This window comes from Quercus robur, chromosome 4, assembly GCF_932294415.1.
Source record: "Quercus robur chromosome 4, dhQueRobu3.1, whole genome shotgun sequence".
Lineage (NCBI taxonomy): Eukaryota > Viridiplantae > Streptophyta > Magnoliopsida > Fagales > Fagaceae > Quercus > Quercus robur.
The window spans coordinates 7,450,958-7,477,836 of record NC_065537.1 but is presented as its reverse complement, the minus strand read 5'-3'; the positions used below and the strand labels follow the sequence as shown (position 1 = coordinate 7,477,836).

The 26,879-nt window shown below is 36.0% G+C and overlaps 1 protein-coding gene across 1 annotated transcript; it reads right to left on the bottom strand.

Annotated features, from left to right (window-relative positions):
- Window positions 1-6,838: 6,838 nt before the first annotated feature.
- Window positions 6,839-9,611, bottom strand: LOC126720482 (uncharacterized). The gene is made up of 2 exons (XM_050422978.1): window positions 8,973-9,611; window positions 6,839-7,204 (listed from the first exon to the last, which is right to left on the bottom strand). The coding sequence occupies exons 1-2, from the start codon at window positions 9,555-9,557 to the stop codon at window positions 7,181-7,183; spliced, it is 609 nt and encodes a 202-aa protein (XP_050278935.1). The 5' UTR covers window positions 9,558-9,611; the 3' UTR covers window positions 6,839-7,180.
- Window positions 9,612-26,879: the final 17,268 nt, after the last annotated feature.

Sequence of the window (26,879 nt, the reverse complement as noted above, 5' to 3'; positions counted from 1 at the left end):
TGCTTGGTCACTGCTATCAGGCACCAATCCGGGGGCGAACCTTTAATGTCCTTGGATAGGGCTTTGTAGTAACCAATGAATGTGGAAACTCCCTCATGCGTTGTGGGTGAGGAAGCCAAATGTGAGGGGTTGGAAAGGGTGATGATATGTACTGACATAGAGAAGTTTTTTCAAGTAAGGGTACAACTGCCTCTTCAAGAAAAGGAAGAGCTACTGCCTTTCTTACTCGAAAACATGGATATCTTTTCTTGGAGCGCTTATGAAGCTCTTGGAGTGGACCCTAATTTTATATGTCGTCACCTTAATGTCAATCCAAATGTTGTCTCAAAGAAGCAACTACCTTGGCACTCATCCAAGGAACACGCCGAGGCTGTTAAAGAAGAGGTAACGAAGCTCAAGCATGCAAGGGTAATAAAGGAAGTCTTTTTACCCATAATGGTTGGCCAATACAATAGTTGTGAAGAAGAAGAGTGGGAAGTGGAGGGTGTGTGTAGATTTCACAGATCTAAACAAAGCTTGCCTTAAGAATCCCTTCCCAATGCCCTAAATAGACCAATTAGTAAATGCTACCATTGAACATTCTCAGATGAGCTTTTTGGATGCCTTTCAGGGGTACCAACAAATTCCACTAGCTTTGGCCGACCAGGAGAAGATTGCTTTTCTTACACCTATTGGGAATTATCATTATAAGGTGATGCCTTTCAAATTGAAGAATGTTGGATCTACCTATCAAAGGATGATGACAAGAATGTTTGAGTCCCAACTAGGCAAGAATATTGAGGTTTATATTGATGATATGGTTGTGAAGAGCAGGGTGGTCGCTGAGCATTTGAAGGACAAGGAGATATTTTTAAAGTGTTGAGGAGGCACAAGTTATGCCTTAATGCTTCTAAGTGTTCTTTTGGTGTTAACCCGAGCAAGTTTTTGGGTTATATGGTCACGCATCATGGAATTGAGGTTAATCTTGATTAAATCAAAGTGATTAATGATCTACAACCACCTTAGAATCCGAAGGAAGTGCAAAAACTAACAGGGATGATGGCTGCCTTTAACAGATTTATATCTAGGTCAACAAATAGATGTAGACCATTTTTCTAGCTGTTGCACAAATAGAAGGGGTTCGAATGGAATGAGGAGTGTGCTCTTGCCTTCCAACAGCTGAAGGATTATCTTTCTTGGCCACCCATTATGTCGAGACTCAAAAGGGAAGAAGTCCTCTTCGCTTATATTGTTATGGCTTCACATGCAGTCAACTTAGTACTAGTGAGAGTGGAGGAAGGAGTACAGAGGTCAGTCTATTATGCGAGTAAATCTCTGCACGAAGTTGAAATTTGCTACTTGCTTTTCGAAAAGGCCATCTTGGTAGTGGTGCACACTATGAGGAAGCTTCCCTATTGATAGGCCACAAACTGAATGACCCATTGTGATAGAAATTAATTAATTAATTAGCCAAGTTATTAATTAATCAATTTATCATGCAAACGCGTGGTAGTATAAACAAATCACCAATAAAATAATTATGCAGCAGAAAATAAATAACACGATGATTTGTTTACGAATGGGGAAAACCTAACGACAAAACCCCCACTGGTTGATTTTCAAGTCACCACTCCTGAAACTCTACTATTATCACAACAAGCAGTTACAAGTAAAGGAATCCAAGTACCTTATTAACCTACAGTTGAACCCTTACCCCAATACCCAATTGGACTTGTTCTATAGTGACAGTTCCCCTTTTAGATGCACGACTCTCAAGTACATGACTAACCAATTGCGCGGATCCCAGTATACGACTTCAATCACCAACTAAGAAGGATGTTGGTTGCAAAGTTCTTCAGTTCATCTACACGATAAAGATCAAGAAGATGCTTGGTCACAAAACCTTACAGTGCACATACACAGTAACTTCTTCAAGAGAAAGAAATGAACTAGGGTAAGAACTTCGTCTCCGGTCACAATTTGCTTGAACAGAGTTTGCTCAAAACTTGTGCAACTTGTGAACACTTTGACGGCCCTTAAACTGATCCTTTTTTATGTCTAGGGTTAGGAGAAAAGAAAACCCAAAGACACATTCATGAATCCCAAGAAAATCATATTGGAATTCTGACAATCTTAAATTTCGACAGATAGTAGGTGTCGAGCAGCTGTCGAGCAGGTGTCAAGCACACCGAATAAAGAACAACTTCCTTAAGCTCGATAGATGCAGTTGTCGAGCCAGCTGTTGAGCTTTAATAATTTTGCACTCTGAACTTGTTTTCTTGAACAGACTTGAAAGTTTTAATACTTTATCTTGAAACAAAGTTTCTTGAAGTATTTAAATCATTCTAAATCTACCCAAATATAAGTAAAGTGCGTTTTGTCAAAGGATAAGCCAATTACATAGAATCATGACATCTGTTCTTAACATGTGAAACACATATGTCCTAACACCCATTACTTTCAGGCACCCACCATTGTAGTTCTAAGTCAACTCCCCTTGCAGTCTTTATTGCAAAAAGTTGATTATACGGGGAGAGTTGCCAAATGGGGGACAATCTTGGGGGCCTTTGATATAATGTACATGCCACGTACTTCAGTTAAAGGAAAAGTTCTTGTAGATTTAGTGGCTAAGTTGACTAAGCCTCCAATGAGGGTAGAGGTTGAAGAGCATAGATTAGAGGGAAAGCTAGCTTAGACAATTTCTCCACAGTGGCTTACACCCTAGATGTTGTATATTGATGGAGCAGCAAATCAAAAGGGATCCGGGGTGAGGCTAGTAATAGTGTCCCCGGATGGAATCACTATTGAAAAATCTTTAAGATTAGGCTTCTCAGCCACGAACAATGAAACTGAGTATGAAGTTCTACTGATAAGGCTAGCTATGGTTTTAAAAATGGCAGGAAAAGTTGTCGAAGTGTTCTCGGATTCCCAGCTCATCGTGGGGCAAGTAAGAGGAGAATTAGAGGCCAAGGATTTAAGAATGCAAGGGTATTTAGGTCGAGCTCAGTGCTTGTAATCAGATTTTGAGTTCTTCACCATACAACAAATTCCTAGATGTAGGAATACATATGCTGACTCTTTAGCAACCCTTGTGACCTCTTCTGGCACATATCTACCTCGAGTAATACTTGTTGAAGATTTGCATAAGCCTGCTGAGGACCAGAAGGAGAAAGTTCTGGTTCACCAGATCAGGGTCGGACCTTGTTGGATGGATCAGTTGGTCTTATTCCTTAAGGATGGTGCCTTACCTCTTGATAGGGGGAAGGTAGAGAAGATAAGGAGGAAAGCTCCTCACTTTTGGTTGTCTGAGGGGTAGAAGCTGTACAAACATTCTTTCTCTAAACCTTATTTGCTTTGTGTTCACCTTTAGGTAGTGGAATTGCTTCTAGAAGAATTACGTGAAGGGATATGCAAAAGTCACACTGGGGGCAAATCCTTATCCCATAGAGCTTTTACTCAGGGGTATTGGTGGCCGAATATATAGAGAGATGCCCAAGAATATGCAAAAAAGTGTGACCAGTGTCAGAGATTTACTCCAAACATTCATCAACCTGGAGGTGTACTCAATCCTTTGTCCAGCCCCTGGCCATTTACTTAATAGGGCCAAGATATTGTAGGACCATTTCCTAAGGCCACAGGAAATCAAACATGGGATTACTTTGCAAAGCGGGTGGAAGTTGAGCCATCATCTAATATCAGAGACGTAGATGCCAAGAAGTTTGTTTGGAAAAACATAGTTACTCGGTTTGGCATCCCCCATACTCTCATCTCGGATAATGAGCTTTAATTTGATAATAAAGCTTCTAGGATTTACTGTTGTGAGTTAGACATCAGGAACCGATATTCAACTCCAGCTTATCCACAAGGAAATGGACAAGCTGAAGCGGTCAATAAAGTCATAGTGAATGGGCTCAAGAAGAGGTTAGATGAAGCAAAAGGAAGGTGGGTGGAAGAATTAACGCACGCTCTTTGGACATATCGGACTACTCCTCGTTGGTCAACCGAAGAAACACCTTTTTCAATGACATATGGGTCTGAGGCAGTAATTCCTTTAGAGACTGAGTTTCCAACATTAAGGACAAGCTTATTCAATCTGAACAATAATGATCGGCTATTGGAGAAAAGCTTAGATCTAATAGATGAGCAAAGAGAAGCTGCCACAGTACAATTGGCACATTATCAACAAAAGCTTAAACAAAGGTATGATACAAGTGTGAAGGAGAGACCACTGATACTGGTTGACTTGGTGTTAAGGAAAGTAGTAGGAACTGCGAAGAACCCATCTTGGGGACAGCTTAGACCAAATTAGGAAGGGCCCTATCGCATCACCTCAGTGGCTAGTATAGGGGCTTACTTTTTAGAAGACTTAGATGGAAATGTTGTACCACACCTGTGGAATGTAAATAACATGCAAAAGTACTATTATTAATGAAAAGGAAATTTGGCCCTTTTTCGTTTCTTTAACTATGTGTGTTGCTTTCCGGTAGTACATATTTCATTAAGTATTAAACAGAAGCTTGGTCATGCCTGGTTCCTCGGACCACATATCTTAGGTAAATTAATACCACATATTTCATTAAGTATTAAACAGAACCTCCGTCATGCTTGGTTCCTCGGAATACATACCTTGGGTAAATTAATACTCCATATTTCGTTAAGTATTAAATAGAACCTAGGTCATGTCTGGTTTCTCGGACCACATACCTTGGGTAAATTAATACTCTATATTTTGTTAAGTGTTAAACAGAATCTCGGTCATGTTTGGTTTCTCATATCACATACCTTGGGTAAATTAATATTCCATATTTCATTAAATGTTAAATAGAATCTTGGTCATGCCTGGTTTCTCAGACCATATACCTTGGGTAAATTAATACCACATATTTCATTAAGTATTAAACAGAACCTTGGTCATGCTTGGTTCCTCGGACCACATACCTTGGATAAATTAATATTACATATTTCATTAAGTATTAAACAGAACATTAGTCATGCCTGGTTTTTCGGACCACATACCTTGGGTAAATTAATATCACATATTTCATTAAGTATTAAACAGAACCTCGGTCATGACGGGTTCCTCGGACCACATACCTTGGGTAAATTAATACTACATATTTCATTAAGTATTAAACAGAACCTTGGTCATGTTTGGTTCTTTGGATCACATATCTTGGGTAAATTAATACTACATATTTCGCTAAGGGTTAAACAGAACTTTGGTCATGTTTGGATCCTCAGACCACATATTTTGGATGAGTTAATACTACCTACCCCTCTAAATAACAAATTGAGTTTTAGTCTTATGGGGCTCCCCGGTCCACTAACACTTAGTGGGATGATGCTACTTATATGGTTAAGTGGTGAACAAAGGCCTAACTATGTCAAATCCAAAGGCCTAACTATGTCAAATCTCTATAGCCAACTCCTCACACCTGATTACAATTGGGAGTGGAACCTTGGTCATACGCAGCTCTTTGGATTGAATATTTCAGGTATATTGGTTTATCTTCAAGTTTAGTTATTATTTTTCTGACCATACAAAGGTTAGTTTTCCTTTTTGTTACCAATTGCATAAGAATTAATTACGCTGCTGAGTTAACACTCGAGTAAACGTTTATCTAAGTTAAAGGCAATGTTCTGCCCTTATAGTGATAATTTGAGATTGGAATTGACAATTAAACTATGTTCAATCAGAAATGATACTATTAATAACATGGGAATATTAATCACATAAACGAACTTGATACTTTCATTGAATAAAGCCTTGGAAAGGCCAAGGAAGTACAAAAAAGGGGGGGGGGGGTCTTTTTAAGTTTTTTTACTAAATATAATTATTTATATTTTAAATAATTATTAAATTAATTATGATGTCACTACAGTTCGACCCCAGTTCAACCTCGATTTGATCTCAAATACCTTGAACCTCTCCCTTTTATGGTTCAATGAATGGTTGGGCTTTCAAAACCATGTTTAAAAGCTGGAATCGCATTTAGCATATAGGTTAATTCGCCAAAAAAACAAAGTTGGCAAAAGTCATCGTGGTTGGTAGAAAGTGGAAAGTCACGAAGTCTTCAACTATTGTTAGTCTAGCTATCTCTTATCAAATAATGCAAGGATTATCCAAGAAAGCCTAATATAAGGTGCAGGGAAAGCACGATTGACCCCAAGTCCTTGGCATCTTTGTTAAGTTTAGTTGTTAGGTCTTCCTAAATAATGCAAAATTGGTATATTACTAGTGGCGGATGCAACATTTTTGCCTGTTGAATGAAAGACTATCTTACAAAAAACAAACAAGAGGGTAATCAACTAAGAGAGAGAGGAAAAAGGAGAATGATTAGAGTCCTTGAAATACTGACATATCATCTAATAAAAAACTTATAGATCTCTGACAATGCCAAAGAGAAGCAAATGAGTAATATTTAACTTTCTAAAAACCTCAATACATATTTAACCATTTATATAGTAAAAAATAAATCTAAGATTTATCCCAAGTGAGTTCTAAATCTCCTCGTTGGCATTATGTAATAAATTATTAGTTTATATTACACTATCAATGTAAAACAATAATTGTTTAAAAGGAAAAGGCCAACATTTTATCTAGAAAGAGATAAAAAAAATGTTGATTTTTGCAAGAGCTTATTCATTTACAACACAAACTAAATTTAATTCCCAAATCCCGAAAAGATATCTCATGTGCCGAGCGCATACAAGAGTTTTGCTGGATCCCATATTCAATACAATTCATTTATTCAATAATAGTCACTTTTCGAATATAGCCAAGGATATGGCCAAGCACAACAAACTGCCCTATTAAAAGCATTTTACAGACAACACATGCCATTGACAAACCTATTCGTTTGGATAAAGGAGAAATTTTATTATCAAAACAAACACAATTTACAATGATATCCAAACACTAAAACAAAATTAATCCCTGAAACACAAATCATTTGCAAATACTAACCTCCAAACTTTTGCAAATACCACTAACCTTATTTATAAGCCAAAATATTACAATCCCAAATTAAAACAACTATTCCAAACAACACAAGTAGATCACATCAGAACCAATGTTCAAAGCTCACATCAAATCCACGACCGAATATAACATTTGCAATCTTCAATTCAAAACTTTGACATCAATCTTTGCTATTAGATGATAGCTGATTCCACAATATTCGCACATGCACATCAGTTACTAAGGCCAACCCCTATGGTCACACTGTTAATGTAAAAATAAATTCATAAAGAAAGTCAGTGGTTAAATAGTTATTTGGGGGGAAAAAAAAAAAACACACACACACACACACACACACAAGAATAAAATCTTGATGAAAAAGAAAAAATTGCTCTGCAGCTTTTACCAAAATTCGTCATGCCTTCATTTTTATCATTCTTTTTAAATACACATCTATGGACTGTGTAAGCACCTATACTCGTTGGCCATATTCTTTGCCATAAAGTTTGAGACAGATTAGTGATGGTTATGGAGTGGAAGAAGGAAACTAATCTAGAGTTTTGAGAGAAAAAGACCTCTATGGAAAGACTAAGGTCACTAAAACTAAATACAAACTGATGAGATTGAGCTTTTGGATTTCAAATTTATTTAAAGCTTTTGAATCTTGCCTGTTTATAAATTAAATTTATTTGTGTTTTTCCAATTAATTTTTTTTTTAACTAGAGTTAAATTTATGTGGTTTTGTTTTGTTTTTTCATTTAAGAAGTTAAGTCAGAGTTGTTTTAAATGTGTGGCTTTTTATTATTGGTTGGGACTACTTGGGACCTAGGTCTTAATAATTTCTCCTTAGAAGGACCTCATAGCATATACGAATTGAATAGAAATTCCCAGGAAAGAACCTACTTAACAACACAAAAGATCATCCAACTTCTACATACTTTGTCAAACCCATATAATGGTTTTAAAACTCAGACTATCCAAAGAACCGGAAAACGAAGAGGTTTAAGGTTTTTGAGGTTGGATAGAGGTCGAACTGAGGTCGAACCATGATGATGTTATGATTAATTTAAAAGTTATTTAAAATATATATAAATAAATATAATAAATTAGTATAAATGGAAAAAATAACTAAAATAGTTCCAAAAAGTAAAAATAAAAACCATCTTTCAAATGTATTTTTTATATGAATGGAATATTATTAATTGATAAAAAAAATAATAAATAGAAAAATTATTAATTCACATTATACTATCGGGATAAGATAGAATTATATTATAGACAAAACAAATGTTTACAAAATTGTATATTTTTATGCAAATATGTATAATATTTGCACTAGTTTAATCCATAATATACACATGAATTTAACATATGAATACCCTTCAAAAAAAAAAAAAAACATTAACATATGAATACGTGGGTTTGTAGTACCAATAAATTACTGAAATTAGATATTTAAATGTCTTATAAAAAAATGCAATTAAATGAAAATGGTTTAAAAAAATTTAAAAGCAAATTAATGTAGAAACATGGCCACATGTCCAACCTTTTCATGGGTAAGGGGTAGTGTCAGCCATATTAGTACACAACTTCATTGAAAAAAAAAAAAAAAAATTTTGATTTTTTTTTTTTTTTGGTTTTGCCGTTTTGGGTTCCAGTGATAGAGGAAGAAAGGAAACCCAAAGAAGTAAGAAGAATAACTGCAGAAAGAAAACACAGAAGATTGGAGAAGAAGGGAAACTGGAAAACGCAGAAGAAGCAGGGTAAAGATAAGGTTTGTGCTTTTCATTTCTACTTTATTTTGCGGTCTTGGTGATGGGGTGTCTTGGGACTGCATAACGTCAACGCCCCCATCTTTTTTTTTTTTTTTTTTTTTTTTTTTTTACCTTCAGCCTGACCCGTCAGACCCAGCCACTGTATTTTTTGTGTAGAGCGGATTTTGGGTTTAAAGAATAACAGTATTCTCAGAACCAAATGGTAAAAACTGGGGGGAAAAAAATACAAAATTCCAAACAGATGGGAAAAAAATTACTGTTATCATTTCCTGGCAGCTAATGCGGCACTCGCAGCCCTTGTAGCCCTTGCAGCAATAACAACAGTCCCCTTTCGGCCCTGGCGGCCCAGGCGGCCCAGGCGGCCCTTTCGGCCCTGGCGGCCCAGGCGGCCCTTGCGGCCCTGGATCCCCTTTCGGCCCTGGCGGCCCAGGCGGCCCTTTCGGCCCTGGATCCCCTTTCGGCCCTGGATCACCTTTCGGCCCTTGCTTCCCTGGAGGCCCTGGCGGCCCTATTACTTTTAGGCGGCAAATGTAAATCGCCCATGCGATTAAGCTAATTCCTATTATTAGAGCCAAGATCCACCCCAGCACGAACCACACGGATACTGATTGTGGTTGACTTCGTGCAGGCCATATGTTGTTATTTCGTGGTGATGGAGTGAAAGGGGGACAACATGGGGGAAATTGTGGGATTGGAGGATTCTCAAATGCTGGCACTGTCGGTGGTGGAGGCTGAGTAAGGGAGGGTAATGTGGGGAAGGGGGGTGGTGGTGGTTCTGAAGAGAGGGTTGGAATTAGTGGGGCGATGATGGTGGTAAACAGCATGAACAACAGGGCAAGCATGGTTGAAATATTTGGATTTTGGAGTTGGAGGTGAAGCTCCGTCTGCTCTGAAATACCCACAAAGCCATGCTTTTTATAGTTGCTTGGATAACCATCGTTTGGTTGGTAGTCTCAGACTTCACCAACCTTATGTTTTTTATCTTTTGCACGAACCTCTTTTTTTTTGTTTTTGATATTTTTTCATGCTCTGTTACTAAAAGCCTTAAACAATAGAAAGCTACGTCATATTAAATATTAAACCAATGTTTTTAGTTTTGAAATAATATTATATATATATTTTCACATTTTTTTATTTATATATATTTTAAAAGAATAAAAACAATATTATTCAAACCCACTTTAAAATACTCAAAAAAAAAAAAAAAAAAAAAAAAAAAAAAAAAAAAAGATAAAAGGGCTCACTGCTTTAAGCCCACATGGGCCATGGGCCCATGCGACATGGACCTTTCTATTTTTATTAATAGGAAAGTCGGTGCATGTACAATAATACATGCACCCACTTTCCTGTTGAATTTTCTAGACCGTACGTAATGGTTGTTAACTCCTCAGTTTTGGCTTGTGTGGCAGTCCTGGTAGTGTGATGTTTCAGGTAGTTGATTTCCAGTTGGGTTGTCTTTCATGTGCATGTGTAATTTCAACTCTTTCTTTTAATAAAACCGCTCGTTCATACAAGTTCCCTTGGTGTATCTTGAAAAAATTACACATTTTGAAGATCATAGTCACAGTGGCAGCTCCATGATATTTTTCTAGGGAGCCAGCAAAAAGATGAATCTTAGGTACAGTGGCAGAGCTAAGAAATTTTCCTAGGGATGGCCAAGTTTTTTTTTTGATAGTCAACACAAATACCTTTCATTAAATAGAAACTTGGTTCAACAAAAGAACATTTCTATGCACTTGGCATTGAATCATTGGTGGGGTATCTTCTACCCACACTACACAATCAGAAATAAATTTGGCATTTTGAGCCATTACATGTGCAGCCCCATTCCCATCTCTACGGACATAGCTTACACTCCACACCTGAACCCATTGCTTCCAGCGACTTGCACCAGCAATAAGCCTTTGGATTGAGGATGGCGGCAAGCTCTTACCCAACAAAGCATTTGTAACTGACTGAGCATCTCCCTCCAGGATTACTTGGTTCAACCCGAGGTCACCTGCTAGCCTTAGCCCCTCTTCAAAAGCTTTCGCTTCAACTTCCACCGCTCCTAACGGAAGATCCAGCCTCTTACTCATAGCCCCCATGATTTGGCCTTGATCATTTCGAATCACCACTCCAACTCCACAACTGTTAGTCTCCTTAAATACTGCCCCGTCCACATTTGCTTTATACCACCCTTCCCTTGGCGGCCTCCAAGCTTTAGTTCTCACCACCACAGGAAGCTTTTCCTTTGTATTCCCTGATCTGAACTCCTCCACTAGCAACTCAACCTCCTTGACGATCACCTTTGCTGCCTTACCCCGCCCTTCGAATTTCAACGAATTTCTATTCTTCCAAATACACCAGGCCATAGTCGCAAAACACTCCCAATCCAACTCCCTTTCCCGATCCCAAAGCTCCCACACAACCTCCATAAAGTCGCGGTGATCATTCCTGAGCTTAGGCAGCACTAACTTTGACTCTCTCCACACAGCCCTTGCCGCCTCACAATCCCATAGAGCGTGCCCAGCTGACTCTACATTTCCACAAACTCCACACGCTTCCTCAATGGGAATTTTTCTGAGCTTAAGACAGTAGTTCGTAGGGAGGATATTCTTACACGCCCTCCATAAGAAATGCTTAACCTTACTAGGACACAGCAGCTGCCAAAGGAACTTCCAAAACTGCCTGCCCTTACCTGGATCCGACACCCCACAACCTTCCTCTTTGCTTCTTCTATCACACAACCAGCTGCACGCCACCTTATAAGCGCTACTTACTGTGAACCTCCCATTTGGAGTCCAAGCCCAAGTCACCGCATCTTCAGGTAAAGAAAGACTTAATGGAATACTTAGGATAGTTTCCGCTTCGTGGGGGATAAAAACACTTCTCACCAGATTTTGGTCCCAACCCCCCTCGTGCTGATTGACAAGAGACTCCACCATTTCCCCATCAAAATCTTGAGGTTTTGGGCTAACCACCTTGAAAGAATGAGGAGTTGGCAGCCACCTATCTGCCCAAATCCGCACCTTCTGCCCATTTCCTATACTCCACCGCATCCCCCTCTCAACAATCTCCCTTGCAGCCAGCAGACTCCTCCACGTGTAAGACGGCAGATTGCCCAATTGAGCCTCCATAAAATTTTTCCCTGGGAAGTACCTAGCTTTTAGGACTCTATGAGCAAGGGAGCACGGATTTTGGGATAGTCGCCACCCTTGTTTCGCCAACAAAGCCAGATTAAAAGCCTTCAAATCTTTGAAGCCCATCCCCCCATCAGCTTTTGGCTTGCACAACTTCCCCCAAGCAATCCAAGCAAGCTTTTTTTCTTTATCCCTTTGGCCCCACCAGAAATTTCGCACCAGGGAGTTTAGCTCGCTGCACAGGGAATCGGGTAGCAAGAAGCAATTCATCGTATACGTCGGGGTAGCTTGAGCCACTGCCTTTATCAAGATTTCCCGGCCTGCAGTGGACAGAAGCCTTCCTTTCCAGCTTGCTATTTTCCGCCCCACTTGATCCTTTATACGATTAAAAGCTTTCCTCTTGCCCCTACCTACCAGTGGAGGCAGCCCCAAGTATCTTTCGTGTTGGTGGATAATCTCAGCCCCAAACAGATCCTTTACCCCTTCTTTCACCTCCTCCGCCGTATTCTTACTGAAGAAGAGAGAAGTCTTCTCCTTATTCAGTTTTTGCCCGGACTCTCTTTCATAGTCTTCAAGAATTTTAGTGACTTTTAAACCCTCTTCCATCGACGCCTTACCAAAGACTATGCAATCATCCGCAAAAAGAAGATGAGAGATCCTTGGTGCCCTTCTACATATTTGCACCCCACCCACGGCCTCCCCACTCCCATTTCTTTGCAACATTGCCGAGAGGCCCTCCGCACAAAGAAGAAAGAGGTACGGAGAAATAGGATCTCCTTGCCTTAGACCTCTAGTAGGGACAATCTTTCCCCTTGGCTCCCCATTAATTAAAACCGAGAAAGAAACGGTAGTCACGCACATCATCATTAAGGATATCCATCGTTCTCTAAACCCCATTCTTCTCATCATCGCTTCTAAATACCCCCATTCAACCCGATCGTACGCCTTGCTCATATCGAGCTTAATTGCCATTAACCCTTCCTTCCCCTTCCTCCTTTGATTAATGCAATGCATAACCTCAAATGCAACAAGGACGTTATCCGTGATTTGCCTACCAGGAACGAAGGCACTTTGAGCTTCATCCACAACGTCCGGGAGTACCTTCTTCAACCTATTAGCAAGGACTTTGGATACCAATTTATAGATCACATTGCATAAGCTAATTGGGCGATATTCTGTAATTTTTTGGGGGCATTTCACTTTGGGAATTAAACAAATAAATGTTTCATTAACTCCAATTGGCATAGAACCCAATCTAAGAGTATGCAAAACACTTTGTACAACTTGAGGTCCAACCACATCCCAATACTTTTGGAAGAATATTGGGGACATCCCGTCCGGTCCCGGAGATTTTGTTGGGTGCATTTGCATAAGGGCTTGCCATACTTCTTCCTCCTTAAAATCCCTTAACAGATCATCATTCATGTCCTCCGTTACCCTCCTGCCCACTGCTCCCAGACTAGCACCAAACTCAGTGGGAAAAGAAGAGCTATAAATCTCCTTGAAGTACTCCAGAATAACTTCTTCAACTTCCTCATTGTTCTCTCTCCACCTCCCCTCAGAATCAAAAATTCCTTCAATTTTATTCTTTCTCTGCCTATTGTTCGCTGTTGCATGAAAGAACCTTGTATTCCTGTCTCCGTATTTGATCCACAGCGCCCTTGACCTCTGATTCCACATTATCTCCTCCCTCAACATTACTTCATTAATTTCCTTCTTCAGCTTTTGAACTTCCACAGCCGACTCGTGAAGTAAATTCATCTCTTCCAGACGTTGTAACCGACCCTGCTTCAACTTCAAAATTTTATTTACATTTCCAAACACTCGCCGGTTCCAATCCTGGAGTTGAAACTGACAACATTTCAGTCGTTTCTGAATTGAAAGCTCCGGATTGCAATCCAAGGGATCCCATGCCCTTTCAATCACCTCTCTACACCCCTCATCCCTAGTCCACATCTCCTCAAACATAAATCTTCTCCTAGCTACCCTCCTTGTTACTCTGTTTCTAATCGATAAAGACAGCAAACAGTGATCCGAGGCCGCCATAGATCTATGAACTACTTTCGCCTCCGGAAACAAATTCATCCACTCCTCATTAGCTACCATTCTGTCCAACCTAACCAAGGTTCGTTGATCTCCAATTCTCCCATTACACCAGGTGAATCTTTGACCCACAAACCCCAAATCAAACAAGCCACAGGTACTTAAACATTCCCTAAACCTATCCATCTGTCTAGCATCCCTCTCTAACCATCCTAATTTTTCATCAGAGTTCAAAATTTCATTAAAGTCTCCAAACACAACCCAAGGCATATTACACTGTCTATGTAAAGCTTCAAGTAAATTCCAAGAGATAGGTCTCATACCTGCATCGGGGTGGCCGTAGAACCCTGTAGCACGCCATGGCACCGCTCCGTTACTTTCGCACACCACCACATCGATGTGCGAATTTGAACAACTTTTGAACCGCACATCAACTCCTTCTCTCCATAGCATCGCCAAGCCCCCACTCCGCCCATCAGAAGGCACCGAAATGCCCTGTGTAAGGCCTAATTTGAGTTGAAGCCCCTTGATTCTTCCCTGAGAAGCTTTTGTTTCTGCTAGAAAAACCAAGACTGGATCGCCGTTTTTCACCTCGTCGGTGAGCGCTCGAACCGCCGGAGCTGATCCCATTCCCCGGCAGTTCCAAGCTAGCGCCGTCATTTGGCTCGGCGGTGCTGCCATGCAGCCACCGCCACTCCGCGGGATGGCCAAGTTAGTTATGCTTACATTGTGTTAATGAGTTAAGCTTACGTTAGTAAAGCCTACATTGGCTCAAAATGCAAAAAACTCAAGTTAATTTGGCCCAAATTGTGGCCAAAAATAAATTACTTTATTTCATAAATTAACTTTAAGTAAACTTGTGCCTACATTTTTTCCACTATACTAAATTATTTGCATTTAGGTTTGAACTTACCTCTTTACATTTTAGAGCTTTTCTAAGGAGTTGCATCTAATGTTTTACATTTAGGATAAACCATTGGTTGACTAAGATTATGACTTCAAAGGGATTAAGAAGAAGAAGAAGAAGAATTACATAAGAACCTCTTATCTTGCCTACCATCTTTAAATGCATTTTTTTTTTTTTTAATTATGAGAAAAGCTGAAAATCCAACCAGATATACATTTTACAGCCCTGAGACAAGTCAATACGAAGAATTGTCATTTTGTTAGTATTTTTTTTTAGTATATTTTTTTAATTGATGTTGTATGTGATATTGAGTTTGCAATTTGGTGCTCTTTTTAGTGAAAATATACAAGTAGTCAAATTAATGGAATGATGTAGCTAAGTTTTGAATTTCAGGAATTCAGAATTTGAGGCAACCCCAATGAAGAGAAAGAGTGCTTTAGAGTGTTTAAGGATCCATGGCTTGGAGCCAAAGTGATATATTATCATATATTTGGTATTTTTTTCTCCTGTTGTCCTATGGATATTGGCTATGGTATTTGTAAAATTATCTTAATTCTGTAGAAAAGAAGAGGATGCAGTGGTTGAAGGCTACTACAACCTGTGCAATGTTTTTAATGTGTAATATTTGTGCGCAGATGCTCCAGAAGTGTAGAGCTTTTTTTTTTTTTTTTTAAATGTTGAAAATTTCATTAATTTTATTTTGGGGTTTCGGTGTACTTCGAATGAAGTTTATGCGTGTGCAAATCACAAAAATTAATTGAAGTGAGTGATGAGATCTAGCACCAAAAATTGAACCCATCTATACCCTCACAGATTCTAACATGGCTTAATTTGCCTATGCAATTACATAGTTTAAGTTACTGTTACAAAATTAATAAATTTAGCATTTACATATTAGGTGCTGTAAAATATTTGGAAGGCTCAATAAAAGACATGGCATTATAATCTTCTTTGTCGGACATTGTCATATATATATATATATATATATATAGGTGGATGGAATTTTTAGAATACATTTTTATAATCCAAATATTGTTTACCTTATGAGTTCATTGTATATTATTGTAGTTATGTCATTGAACAAAAGCCTATTATTTATGGACAAAAAACTAATCAATTAACAATCACATTAGAAACAACACATTAAAGGTCAATTTGAAAAAATTAAGAGCTATCAATTTAAATACTAAGTAATATTTTAATATAAGAAAATCCAAAAGAGATAACATATTCTTTTTATTACGTTTATCTATTATATGAATTGAATGATTTTTACTAGTTCAATAAATTCAAACAGTAGTTTTTATAAATTTCTGTTATTTTAGTTACTATATACTCAAAATTTTCTAATCATAATAATTGAAAACAATATTACGCACATTTATTATATAATCATCTCCACTCTTAATTATTACAAAAATTAAAATCCTATTACCAATTTTTTAAAACATCTTTTAAAGATAACACTAGTGGTTTTTTTCTTATTCTTCAATCAAAACTCTTGCAATTGATTTGGGGTTTAGTGGCCAATGGGCAAACATAAGGTCCATTTAGTTGGAGTGGTGGAAAAGTGTGAAGATAGAAAATGGTGGGAGGATAGAAAAGTGGGAGGATATATAATATTTTATTTTCTCTCATTTTTGTTTAGTTGGGAGTGAAAAAATGGAAGGATGGAAAAAAATGAGTTTAAATAAATTTACTAATATACTCTTGTTAAAGAATGATGCCCAATTAAAACAAAAAAGTGAAAATAACCACAAAAAAATAGCAATCACCCAAATTTACTAAAAAAATAAAAATCATGTCCCAAAATAAAAATCAAGTTAAAAAAGAAAAGAAAAAAGGAACGCCCATTCCCAGGCCTAGAAAATCAAAAGAAAAAAAAAGAATTAAAAAGAGAGAGAGAGAGAGAGAGAGAGAGAGAGGCAACATTGCCTAGAAAAAGAAAAAAAATAATAAAAAAGAAAAAAAGAAAGGCAACGTTATTGCCAACTGCCAATAGAGAAGAAAATAAATAAATAAATAAAGGCATGTGCACATAAGCATTTTTGTCAATCAAGAAAAAATTAATTTCCACTCAGTTTTCTCTCCATTTTGGAGAGAAAACATTTTGGTGGGCCCGGGGAGAAAACACCTGGGCCCTACCATTTATTTTCTTTCCTCTTCACCCAACCAAACACGCGTTTTCCTCCCTATTTTTTCTTCAAAGTTTTCCATTTACCCTATTTTACCTCCAAATAAACACACTCTAGGAAAGATTAGATGGAGCGTTTTGTAACATGGATTGGCAAGACATCTGTTTGCACCCACTTCATATCAAAGTCCTGTTTTATTAGATGCATATATGAAGAGGAATGTAGATGTCAAACCTTTTCGCTTTGAAGCTATGTGGTCGAAAGGTGAGGAATTCTTGGCTTGCAGAATTTCAAGTTAGTGAGGAAGTTAGAGGTGAGTTAAAAGGTGAGTTTGGCAATGGTTAATTTATTTTGGAAAAGGGTGCTTGTAAAATTATGGGAAAGCCAGAAAGGGAGACAACATTGAATTGTAGCTTGGGAGGAGGACCCTTGGATACCAGATGATGATGCCGAAAAATCATCAGTAAGTCACACAATACTCACGTGCTCGAGACAATACTTGCGAGACAAAAATAAAGAAAACCCTAGGAGAGTACCGGTGTGGTACTAACCAAAAACCCTCCAAAGGTTAAGTTAGAGAATTTTTCACAACTTTAGAGTGACAGAGCTGAGAGAATTATGCATACATTGGTTTGTGAGAGTCTTAGGGTTTTTGTAGTAGCATAGGGTTGATACTCGTTCCTTGGCTCAGAAGATCTTTCCTTGTAAGAGAGAACCTCTTTAATTCGCATATCTTAAGGAATCCTTTCCTTGTAGGAGTTCTATTGATTAAGGTTAAGCGTGGGGCGTAAGATATTTCCTTATATACTTATGCGTGGAATCCAAGCAAAAGACATGCTGGACCCGTCAAGAATTCCTTTCTTCCCCATCAGCTTCATCTCATCAACTTTTCACTCCATCCACGTCTTCTGGTCGTCTTTGTCCATGCATTGATGATCTTGAGATGCACCTGTCAGCCTTAATATGACCGTCAGCTTTACAGAGTCATCAACTTTGTCAGCTTTACTTAGACCACAAGGATTTTCCTTCTCACTGGAGATCTCATCTTTTGTCCCTTCTCCTCGAGAGGATTTGGGTAGTTTTGATATTTTCATACCTAATTAAGAATAATTTAGACTTTATACAATACAATATTTTAAAGAATTAAAAGATTTAGTTAATTGTACCTGTGAAGGGGGACAGTGGATAGTGGGACAAAGATTGAGAATAATTTATACTTTATACCATACAATATTTTAAAGAATTAAAAGATTTAGTTAACTGTACTTGTGGAAGGGGACAGTGGATAGTGGGACAATGTAGGCACTTATGTTTTTAGTTTTTAAATGTGTGAGCCACGTGATTAATTGCCTGTGCAGCACTACAAAAAGTGTGATTGGTATCTTAAAGTTATCTTTGAGCAAGCATTGTAATAAGTTTAGTGTCACACATTGTGACACAATAAATGTTATAATTTACACATGTGATGAGTTGTGGTTGAATAAGAGGTGATGGTAGGTTCATGTGGAGACACTCTTTCATCAACCACAACTCACCATATAACTGAGTTATGACATTTGTTATGCCACAATGTGTGATACTAGACTTATTCCGTACCTCGTGCTTACTCAATGAGAATTCCAAGATACCAATAGCACATATAATTAATCACGTGGCTCAATGTGAATGGATGCCTTTTTTTATTTAATATCTTTCCCCGATAATGTCATCAAATCTCCTATTACTCAATGTGACGTGGTAATGTGACGTGTAGTCAATAATTGATAACCTTTTCCCCTACGACATATCAGGAATCTTGTTATAATATTTTCATGAAAAAAAAAAAAAAAAAAATCTTATTATAATATCATAGGGCCATAGGCGGCATCCTTTGTCTTGTTCGGCAATCAATTGCCTTTCATCTAGCCAATCTTCTATGGGCTTAACAATGAAAGCACCCTTCCTCCAACTAATTTCAAGCTTCTTTATATTTGGGATAATATATTGTATCAAGTAGTTTTATCACTTGTACTCAGTGTTATATATATATCAAAGTGATATCCTCGTATCAATATATTGAAAAGTAGACATGGTAAAAAAATTGGTAACCTTTTCCCCTACGACATAACAGGAATCTTGTTATAATATTTTCATGAAAAAAAAAAAAAAAAATCTTATTATAATATCATAGGGCCATAGGCGGCATCCTTTGTCTTGTTCGGCAATCAATTGCCTTTCATCTAGCCAATCTTCTATGGGCTTAACAATGAAAGCATCCTTCCTCCAACTAATTTCAAGCATCTTTATATTTGGGATAATATATTGTATCAAGTAGTTTATATCACTTGTACTCAGTGTTATATATCAAAGTGATATCCTCGTATCAATATATTGAAAAGTAGACATGGTAAAACAAGTTAGAATTTTCCGACTTGGAGGATTCTCAAATGCTGGCACTGTCGGTGGTGGAGGCTGAGTAAGGGAGCGTTGTGGTGGTGGTGGTGGTTGTGAAGAGAGGGTTGGAATTAGTGGTGCAATGATGGTGGTAAACAACATGAAGAACAGGGCAAACATGGTTGAAATATTTGGATTTTGGAGTTGGAGGTGAAGCTCCGTCTGCTCTGAAATACCCACAAAGCCATGCCTTTTATAGTTGCTTGGATCACCATCGTTTGGTAGATAGTCTTAGGCAGTCTCAGACTTCACCAATCTTATTTTTATTTTTTGCATGAACCTCTTTTGTTTTATTTTGTTATTTTTTCCGAAAACAAAAATAACCCAAAAAATAAAAATAAAAAAGAGCCATGGGCCCTTGCGACATGGACCTTTTTATTTTTATTAATAGGAAAGTCGGTGCAAGTACAATAATACATGCATGCATCCACTTTCCAGTTGAATTTTCTAGACCGTACGTAATGGTTGTTAACTTCTCAGTTGTGGCTTGTGTGGCAGTCCTGATAGTGAGGTGCTTCAGGTAGTTGATTTCCAGTTGGGTTGTATCTCGTGTGCATGTGTTATGTAAGCTCTTACTTTTAATAAAATCCGCCCGTTCATGCAAGTTCACGCTGTGTAACTTGAAAAAATGACACATTTTTAAGATCATGGTCACATTGCAACTTCATGATATTGTTTTAGGGAGTCAGCAAATAGACGAATCTTGAGTAAGAGATAAATACTGTAATCTACGAGCTTATTTCAAATTTGTCCATACGATTAAGCTAATTAATATTGAGTGAAGAGAGGGTTGGAATTAGTGGTGATGGTTGCGAAGAGAGGGTTGGAATTAGTGGTGCGATGATGGTGGTAAACAACATGAACAGCAAGGAAAACATGGTTGAAATATTTGGATTTTGGAGTTGGAGGTGAAGGTCTGTCTGCTCTGAAATAGCCACAAAACCATGCTTTTTGTAGTTGCTTGGATCACCATCGTTTTGTAGATAGTCTCAGGCAGTCTCAGACTTCACCAATCTTATTTTTATTTTTTGCATGAACCTCTTTTGTTTTGTTATTTTTTCATTCTCTGCTGCTAAAAGCCTTAAAACAATAGAAAGCCTAAAATTCCGAAAACAAAAAATAACCCCACGAAAAAAAAAAAAAAAAAAAAAAAAAAAAAAGGCTCACTGCTTTAAGTCCACATGGGCCATGGGCCATGCGAAATGGACCTTTATGTTTTTATTACATTTCTATAAAGCATCGTAGATCTTTCGTGGAAGAAGTCTTTGGTAATCAGATTTGTTTTATCCTATATATATATATATATATATATATATATATATATATATATATATATAATTGAAGTTTCTGCTGACATCATAATTTTTCACATCAGCACAACATAATATTTAAAAAATAAAAAATAAAATTATAAACACTATTTTTCTCTCAGTGAAACTCTATATCTTTAACAATTTCAACTTAAACTCAAACTCAAATTTTGATAATTTAACTCAAGGTTAATTATGAACACACATTTTTCTTAGTAAAGTTAAATTATGAACACTATAATTACAGTATCACCATCTGTTATCAACTCTACCAACCTGTGACTCTATTCTCAATTTCTTCCTCTCTCTCTGCGTTCCAACTTCAAACTCACTAATCATTATGTTAAAGTTAAGTTTGATTTACTATTCTTTTTCCCCTTTTCTTTACTCATTAGCCGTTTATGAAGCAAACAATTGGTCTGCATTGCTCCAATTTCCAAGACAACGTGCACCACGTGTGGTTAAAATTTGATGTTTTCATCGATTGAGGTTGTGGCCAAGTGTGAATTCTCTTTCTTCTTGAATTCTTATTAAAATAATATATATTATACTACATAACATTATAATATATATATATATATATATATATAAAACTATTATTAAACTATTATACATCATATAATATATAAAAAAACAGAAATATAACAGGATTTTTTGGGCTAAGCAAAGCTATTGATCATTATTTTTTTTATAGTAATTGTTTATTTCATTAGATTTTTCATATATTGAGATTTGTCTACTTTCTAGCAAATCTTTAGTTTGTTATTATTTTTTTTATGAATGAATAATTTGTTATCCCCTTCTTTGTCACTCTTATATTTTCTTCTCCTTTACTTTGATAAAAAAAAAAAATATATATATATATATATTATAGGTTTTTTTTTTTTTTTTTTATGTATTTTTCAATATTGATTTTCATACATGAACCACCAAACGTTACACCTTACGTCTATGACTATATATGATTTTGTTTAAAGTTTAGACCCGTTAAAATTTAAAACTTATTATTTTATGGGTTCGTTTACTTTTTTTTCTTATATTTCTCTTTTGAAGAGTCATATATTTTTTGAATTGTTTCAATAATTTATTCTTTAATTATATATCTTTTTGTTATTTTGAAAATTTTAACATCTGGATTTGTATTAGTTTTTGCAATATTTGAACATGTTTAGCAGATTTCAATGACTAAACCATATATTATTCTTTTGAAGGTAATCAATTTTTCTTTTATATTTCTCTATTGTGTAATTATATACATTTTGTTTTGTTTCAAAATTTATAGGAAGTAATCTTATGATTCTTTAATATTTTTTGGCATTTCAAAAGTTTTAAAATCTGAATTATTTTTTTGACGATAACACATCTTTTTCTTATATTTCACTATTTTGTAGTCACACACACACACACACACACACATATATATTATCTATAATTTGTAGGCAATAAATCTTATGATTCCTTTCAATTGTTATAACCATAGATTATTCTTTTGAATGTAACTTATTTTTGTCTTATATTTCTCTATTGTTTAGTCATATATATATTTTGTTTTGTTTCAATAATTTCTACGCCATGAATCATCTGATTTTTTAATATTTTTTGGTCTTTTATAAATTTTAATATTTGGAATTTCATCATTGAAAATAACAAAATCCATGCAAACATTAAAATAAAAGTTAGTGTTATATGAATATTAAAAATTTAAAATTAGAATTGTATTCCTGAATACTGATTTACTTTACGTGAGTAAAATATAGGATATTTTTTTCTCCTAATGTTTAAATGTGCATTTTTATACAGGATTCCTGAGTAATTAATGTAAATCCATGCAATATATTAAAATCTCTAAGTTATTTTACACATTTTTTGTCAGTCATTACACATCCAAGCAATGACTTTTTCATCAAATTGTAACACAAATTAAAGTCATACAAGAGCAAATCATGCAATGATGTAGTTTTTTTAATCAATTTAAGATTTTATAAAATCATTTTAGTCTATCTCACAAATAAGTAGGTTCCCGTGCATAACACGGGTTAACAGCTAGTTAATTATAAGAAGATGCAAAAGTCCTTAAAAATGCAAATAGGGTTCACTATTCACAAAAACCCTACATTCGATGAGCCATTTTTCATAATATTTTACCACATGCTGCAATTACATCTAAATATTGATGTTACATCCACAATCACAACTGAATATTTGTAATGCACAATAACACATGCACCCACTTTCCTGTTGAATTGTCTATACTGGGACATGATGGGTTTCTCACAAAAATGTCTTATGCTTTGTCCCGTACGTAATGGTTGTTAACTTCTCAGTTGTGGCTTGTGTGGCAATCCTGATAGTGTGGTGTTTCAGGTAGTTGATTTCCAGTTGGGTAGTATTTCGTGTGCATGTGTAATGCAAATTCTTTCTTTTAATAGAACCGCTCGTTCATACAAGTTCACTAGGTGTAACTTGAAAAAATTATACATTTTTAAGACCATAGTCATAGTGGCAGCTCCATGATATTTTTCTAGGGAGTCAGTAAAAAGATGAATCTTAGGTACTGTAAGGGACATATTTTTATGTAATTGACATATCTTTTGACAAAACACACTTTACTTATATTTTGGTAGATCTAAGTAGGTTCAAGATGATCATTACAAGTAGTTACATTGAAGACATGAAGATTACTCAAGAATTGCTCAAGAAAAGTGCAATCTACAAGTCTCGATACCTCATCTACAGAAGCTCGATTTGTTGAGATTCATTAAAGCTTGACAAATGTCTCAATCTATAGAGTTTACGGGATTCAGACTATAGCCAACAACGTTTTTATTCTAAAAGGCTATTTGTTTATTGGTTTGTATAATCCTTATTGGACTAGGAATTAAGAAAGCCCAAGGTTTGTGTATACCTATTTGAAATAAGAGAGCCCATTCAACTTTTATTTAAACAAGGAGGTGGAAAAAGAAAAATTTAACCCTAGAGAACTTCATAAGGTTTTCTTTTTGAAACCCTAGCCTCCTCCTACAGAAGAAAGAGTTCTTGCTGCATTTTTTGTATGTCTTTGGGTTCTGTAATTAAGCAAAGTTTCTCACACTATCATTGAAGATCTTATTGGTGTTTCTATCTGAAGCTCTTGCAAATCATCTGCATCAATCCAAAGGTTGTTGTAGAATTAGTCACGTATTGAGATTTGTGCAAAGGATTTAGTCATGTATTGGGATCCGTGCATCATTGGTTAGTTACGTACTAGGATTCGTGCATTGAACAGAAAGATTGCCGCTACAATACAAGTCCAATTGGATATTGGGGTAGGGGTTCAACTGTAGGTTGGTATTTTGAGATAGGCCAAAGGGTTTGGTAAGATTCCTTACTTGTAACCACTTGAATTGATAATAATGGATTATTGGGAGTGGTGACCTTAAAATCACCTGGTGGAATTTTGCCTTGATAGTTTTCCCTATTCGTAAAAAAATCACCCGTATCAAATTTATTTTTCGCTGCATTTAGTATAATTGGTGATTTGTTTGTACTATCACACTATTGCATGTAATTGAACATAATTAATTAATTTGGGTAATTAATTAATTTGCAAGGGGTCAATATATTTTTTCCCTAACAGGTACACTAGCGAAGCCAAGAAATTTTCCTAGGGATAGCCAAGTTAGTTATATCTACATTGTGTTAATGGGTTAAGCCTACGTTAGTTCATCCTACATTGGCTCAAAATGCAAAAAACTCAAGTTAATTTGGCCCAAATTGTGGCCAAAAATAAATTACTTTATTTCATAAATAACTTTAAGTAAACTTGTGCCTATATTTTTTTCACTGTACTAAATTATTTGCACTTAGGTTTGAACTTAACTTCTTGCATTTTAGAGCTTTCCTAAGGAGTTACATCTAATGTTTTACATTTAGGATAAACAATTGGTTGACTAAGATTATGACTTCAAAGGGATTAAAGAAGAAGAATTACACAAGAACCTCTTATCTTGCCTACCATCTTCAAATGCATTTTTGTTTTTATGAGAATAGCTGAAAATCCAACCGGATATGCATTTTACAGCCCCAAGACAAGTCAATATGAACAATTGTCTTTTTTTTAGTTTTTTTTTTTGTTTTAGTTTGTTTTGCTTAGTATATTTTTTTAATTGATGTTGTATGTGATATTGAGTTTGCAATTTGGTACTCTTTTTAGTGAAAATATACAAGTAGTCAATTTAATGGAATGAGGTAGCTAAGTTTTAGATTTCAGGAATTTAGAATTTGAGGCAACCCCAATGAAGAGGAAGAGTACTTTAGAGTGTTTAAGGATCCATGGGTGATATATTAGCATATATTTGGTATTTTTTCTCTTGTGGTCCTATGCATGTTGGCTATGGTATTTGTAAAATTATCTTAATTCTGTAGAAAATAATAGATTGAAGTGGTTGAAGGCTACTACAACCTGTGCAATGTTTTTAATGTCTAATATTTGTGCGTAGATGCTCCAGAAGTGTAGAGCTTTTTTTTTTTTTTTTTTCATTTTTTTTAATGTTGAAAATTTCATTAATTTTATTTTGGGGTTTAGGCGTACTTCGAATGAAGTTTATGCATGTGCCAATCACAAAAATTAATTGAAGTCTGTGATGAGATCTAGCACCAAAAACTGAACCCATCCACACCCCCACATATTCTAATATGGCTTAATATGTCTATGCAATTACATCGTTTTAGTTACTATTACAAAATTAATAAATTTAGCATTTACATATTAGGTGCTGTAAAATATTTGGAAGGCTCAATAAAAGACATTGCATCATGATCTTCTTTGTCGAACATTGTCATATATACAGGTGGATGGAATTTTTAGAATACATTTTTATAATCCAAATATTGTTTACCTTATGAGTTCATTATATATTATTGTAGTTATGTCATTGAACAAAAGCATATTATTTATGGACAAAAAACTAATCGATTAACAATCACATTAGAAACAACACATTGAAGGTCATTTGAAAAATTAAGAGCTATCAATTTAAATACTAGGTAATTTTTTAATATAAGAAAACCCAAAAGAGATAACATATTCTTTTCATTACGTTTATCTATTATATGAATTGAATGATTTTTACTAGTTCAACAAATTAAAACAGCAGTTTTTATAAATTTCTGTTATTTTAGTCACTATATACTCAAAATTTTCTAACCTATATATATATAGGTTAAAAAATTTTGAATTAAATTTGCTTGTGTTGCTTTGACCCACATCCTTGGATTCTCTCTTGCCCTTGTCTTGGGACTTATATTGAGAGAAAGCAGTTTGTTTGCGATCCTTATCACCTGCATTGACATTTGCATTTTTGACGAACTTCTTGAATTGTTTGGTGATATATGACTTTAGCTTAGTATCCTTATCATTGTCATCATTCTTGGTTTTCAAGGCCATATTCTTGCCTTTGCCACTTTTGCCAACCCTTGCTAACCCTAGTTCATAGGTTTGCAAGGTACCAATCAATTCAATCAAAGGAATAGAGTCAAGGTCTTTTGATTCTTCAATGGCAATGATCTTGGCATGAAATCTCTCTGGAAGAGATCTGAGAATCTTCTTATCAATCTTGGGCTCCAGAATCTGTTCTCCAAGATTGAATGTTGAATTCACTATGTCTTTGAGCTTGACATAGAATTCATCAAATGATTCATCCTTATCCATCATAATTTCCTCAAAGCTAGTAGTGAGCCTTTGAAGATTAGAGTTCTCGACAACTTTAGTGCCCTCACAACTGTTCTGAAGAATTGTCCAAACTTCCTTGAAATTGTTAGTTGAAGAGATTTTCTTGAATTCTTTATTTGTTATAGCACTAAAAAAAGCATTCAATGCCCTACTGTTAAAGTTGGCAGCCTTGATCTTGGTGTCATCCCATGTTGCAGTTGGCTCTTTAGGCTTTGGCCAACCTACTTCAATTGCTAGCCAGACTTTCTCATCTAAGGACTGCAAAAAAGCTCTTATGTGTACTTTTCAGTATGCATAGTTAGTCCTATCAAATAGAGGAATAATCAAAGATTGTTCACGATTCATAACAGTAGGGGTCAATGGATCACATAGCAAATATTAAAAACTAATCAGAGTGTGCCTGCTCTGATAACACTTGTTGGGTTAAGATAGCTTGACCCCGGTTAATTAATTATGTACAGCAACGAACCCCCAGGGTCATTTGGGCCTTGAACCCCAACTCTA

What these genes read in the sequence shown, in the direction of transcription:
- LOC126720482 (XM_050422978.1), bottom strand. Translation starts at nt 9,557, where the DNA reads ATGCTTGCCCTGTTGTTCATGCTGTTTACCACCATCATCGCCCCACTA. An exon ending in GCTGCCAGGAAATGATAACA is followed by an intron (nt 7,205 to 8,972) that starts GTAATTTTTTTC and finishes TTACATTAACAG; the next exon opens with TGTGACCATAGGGGTTGGCC.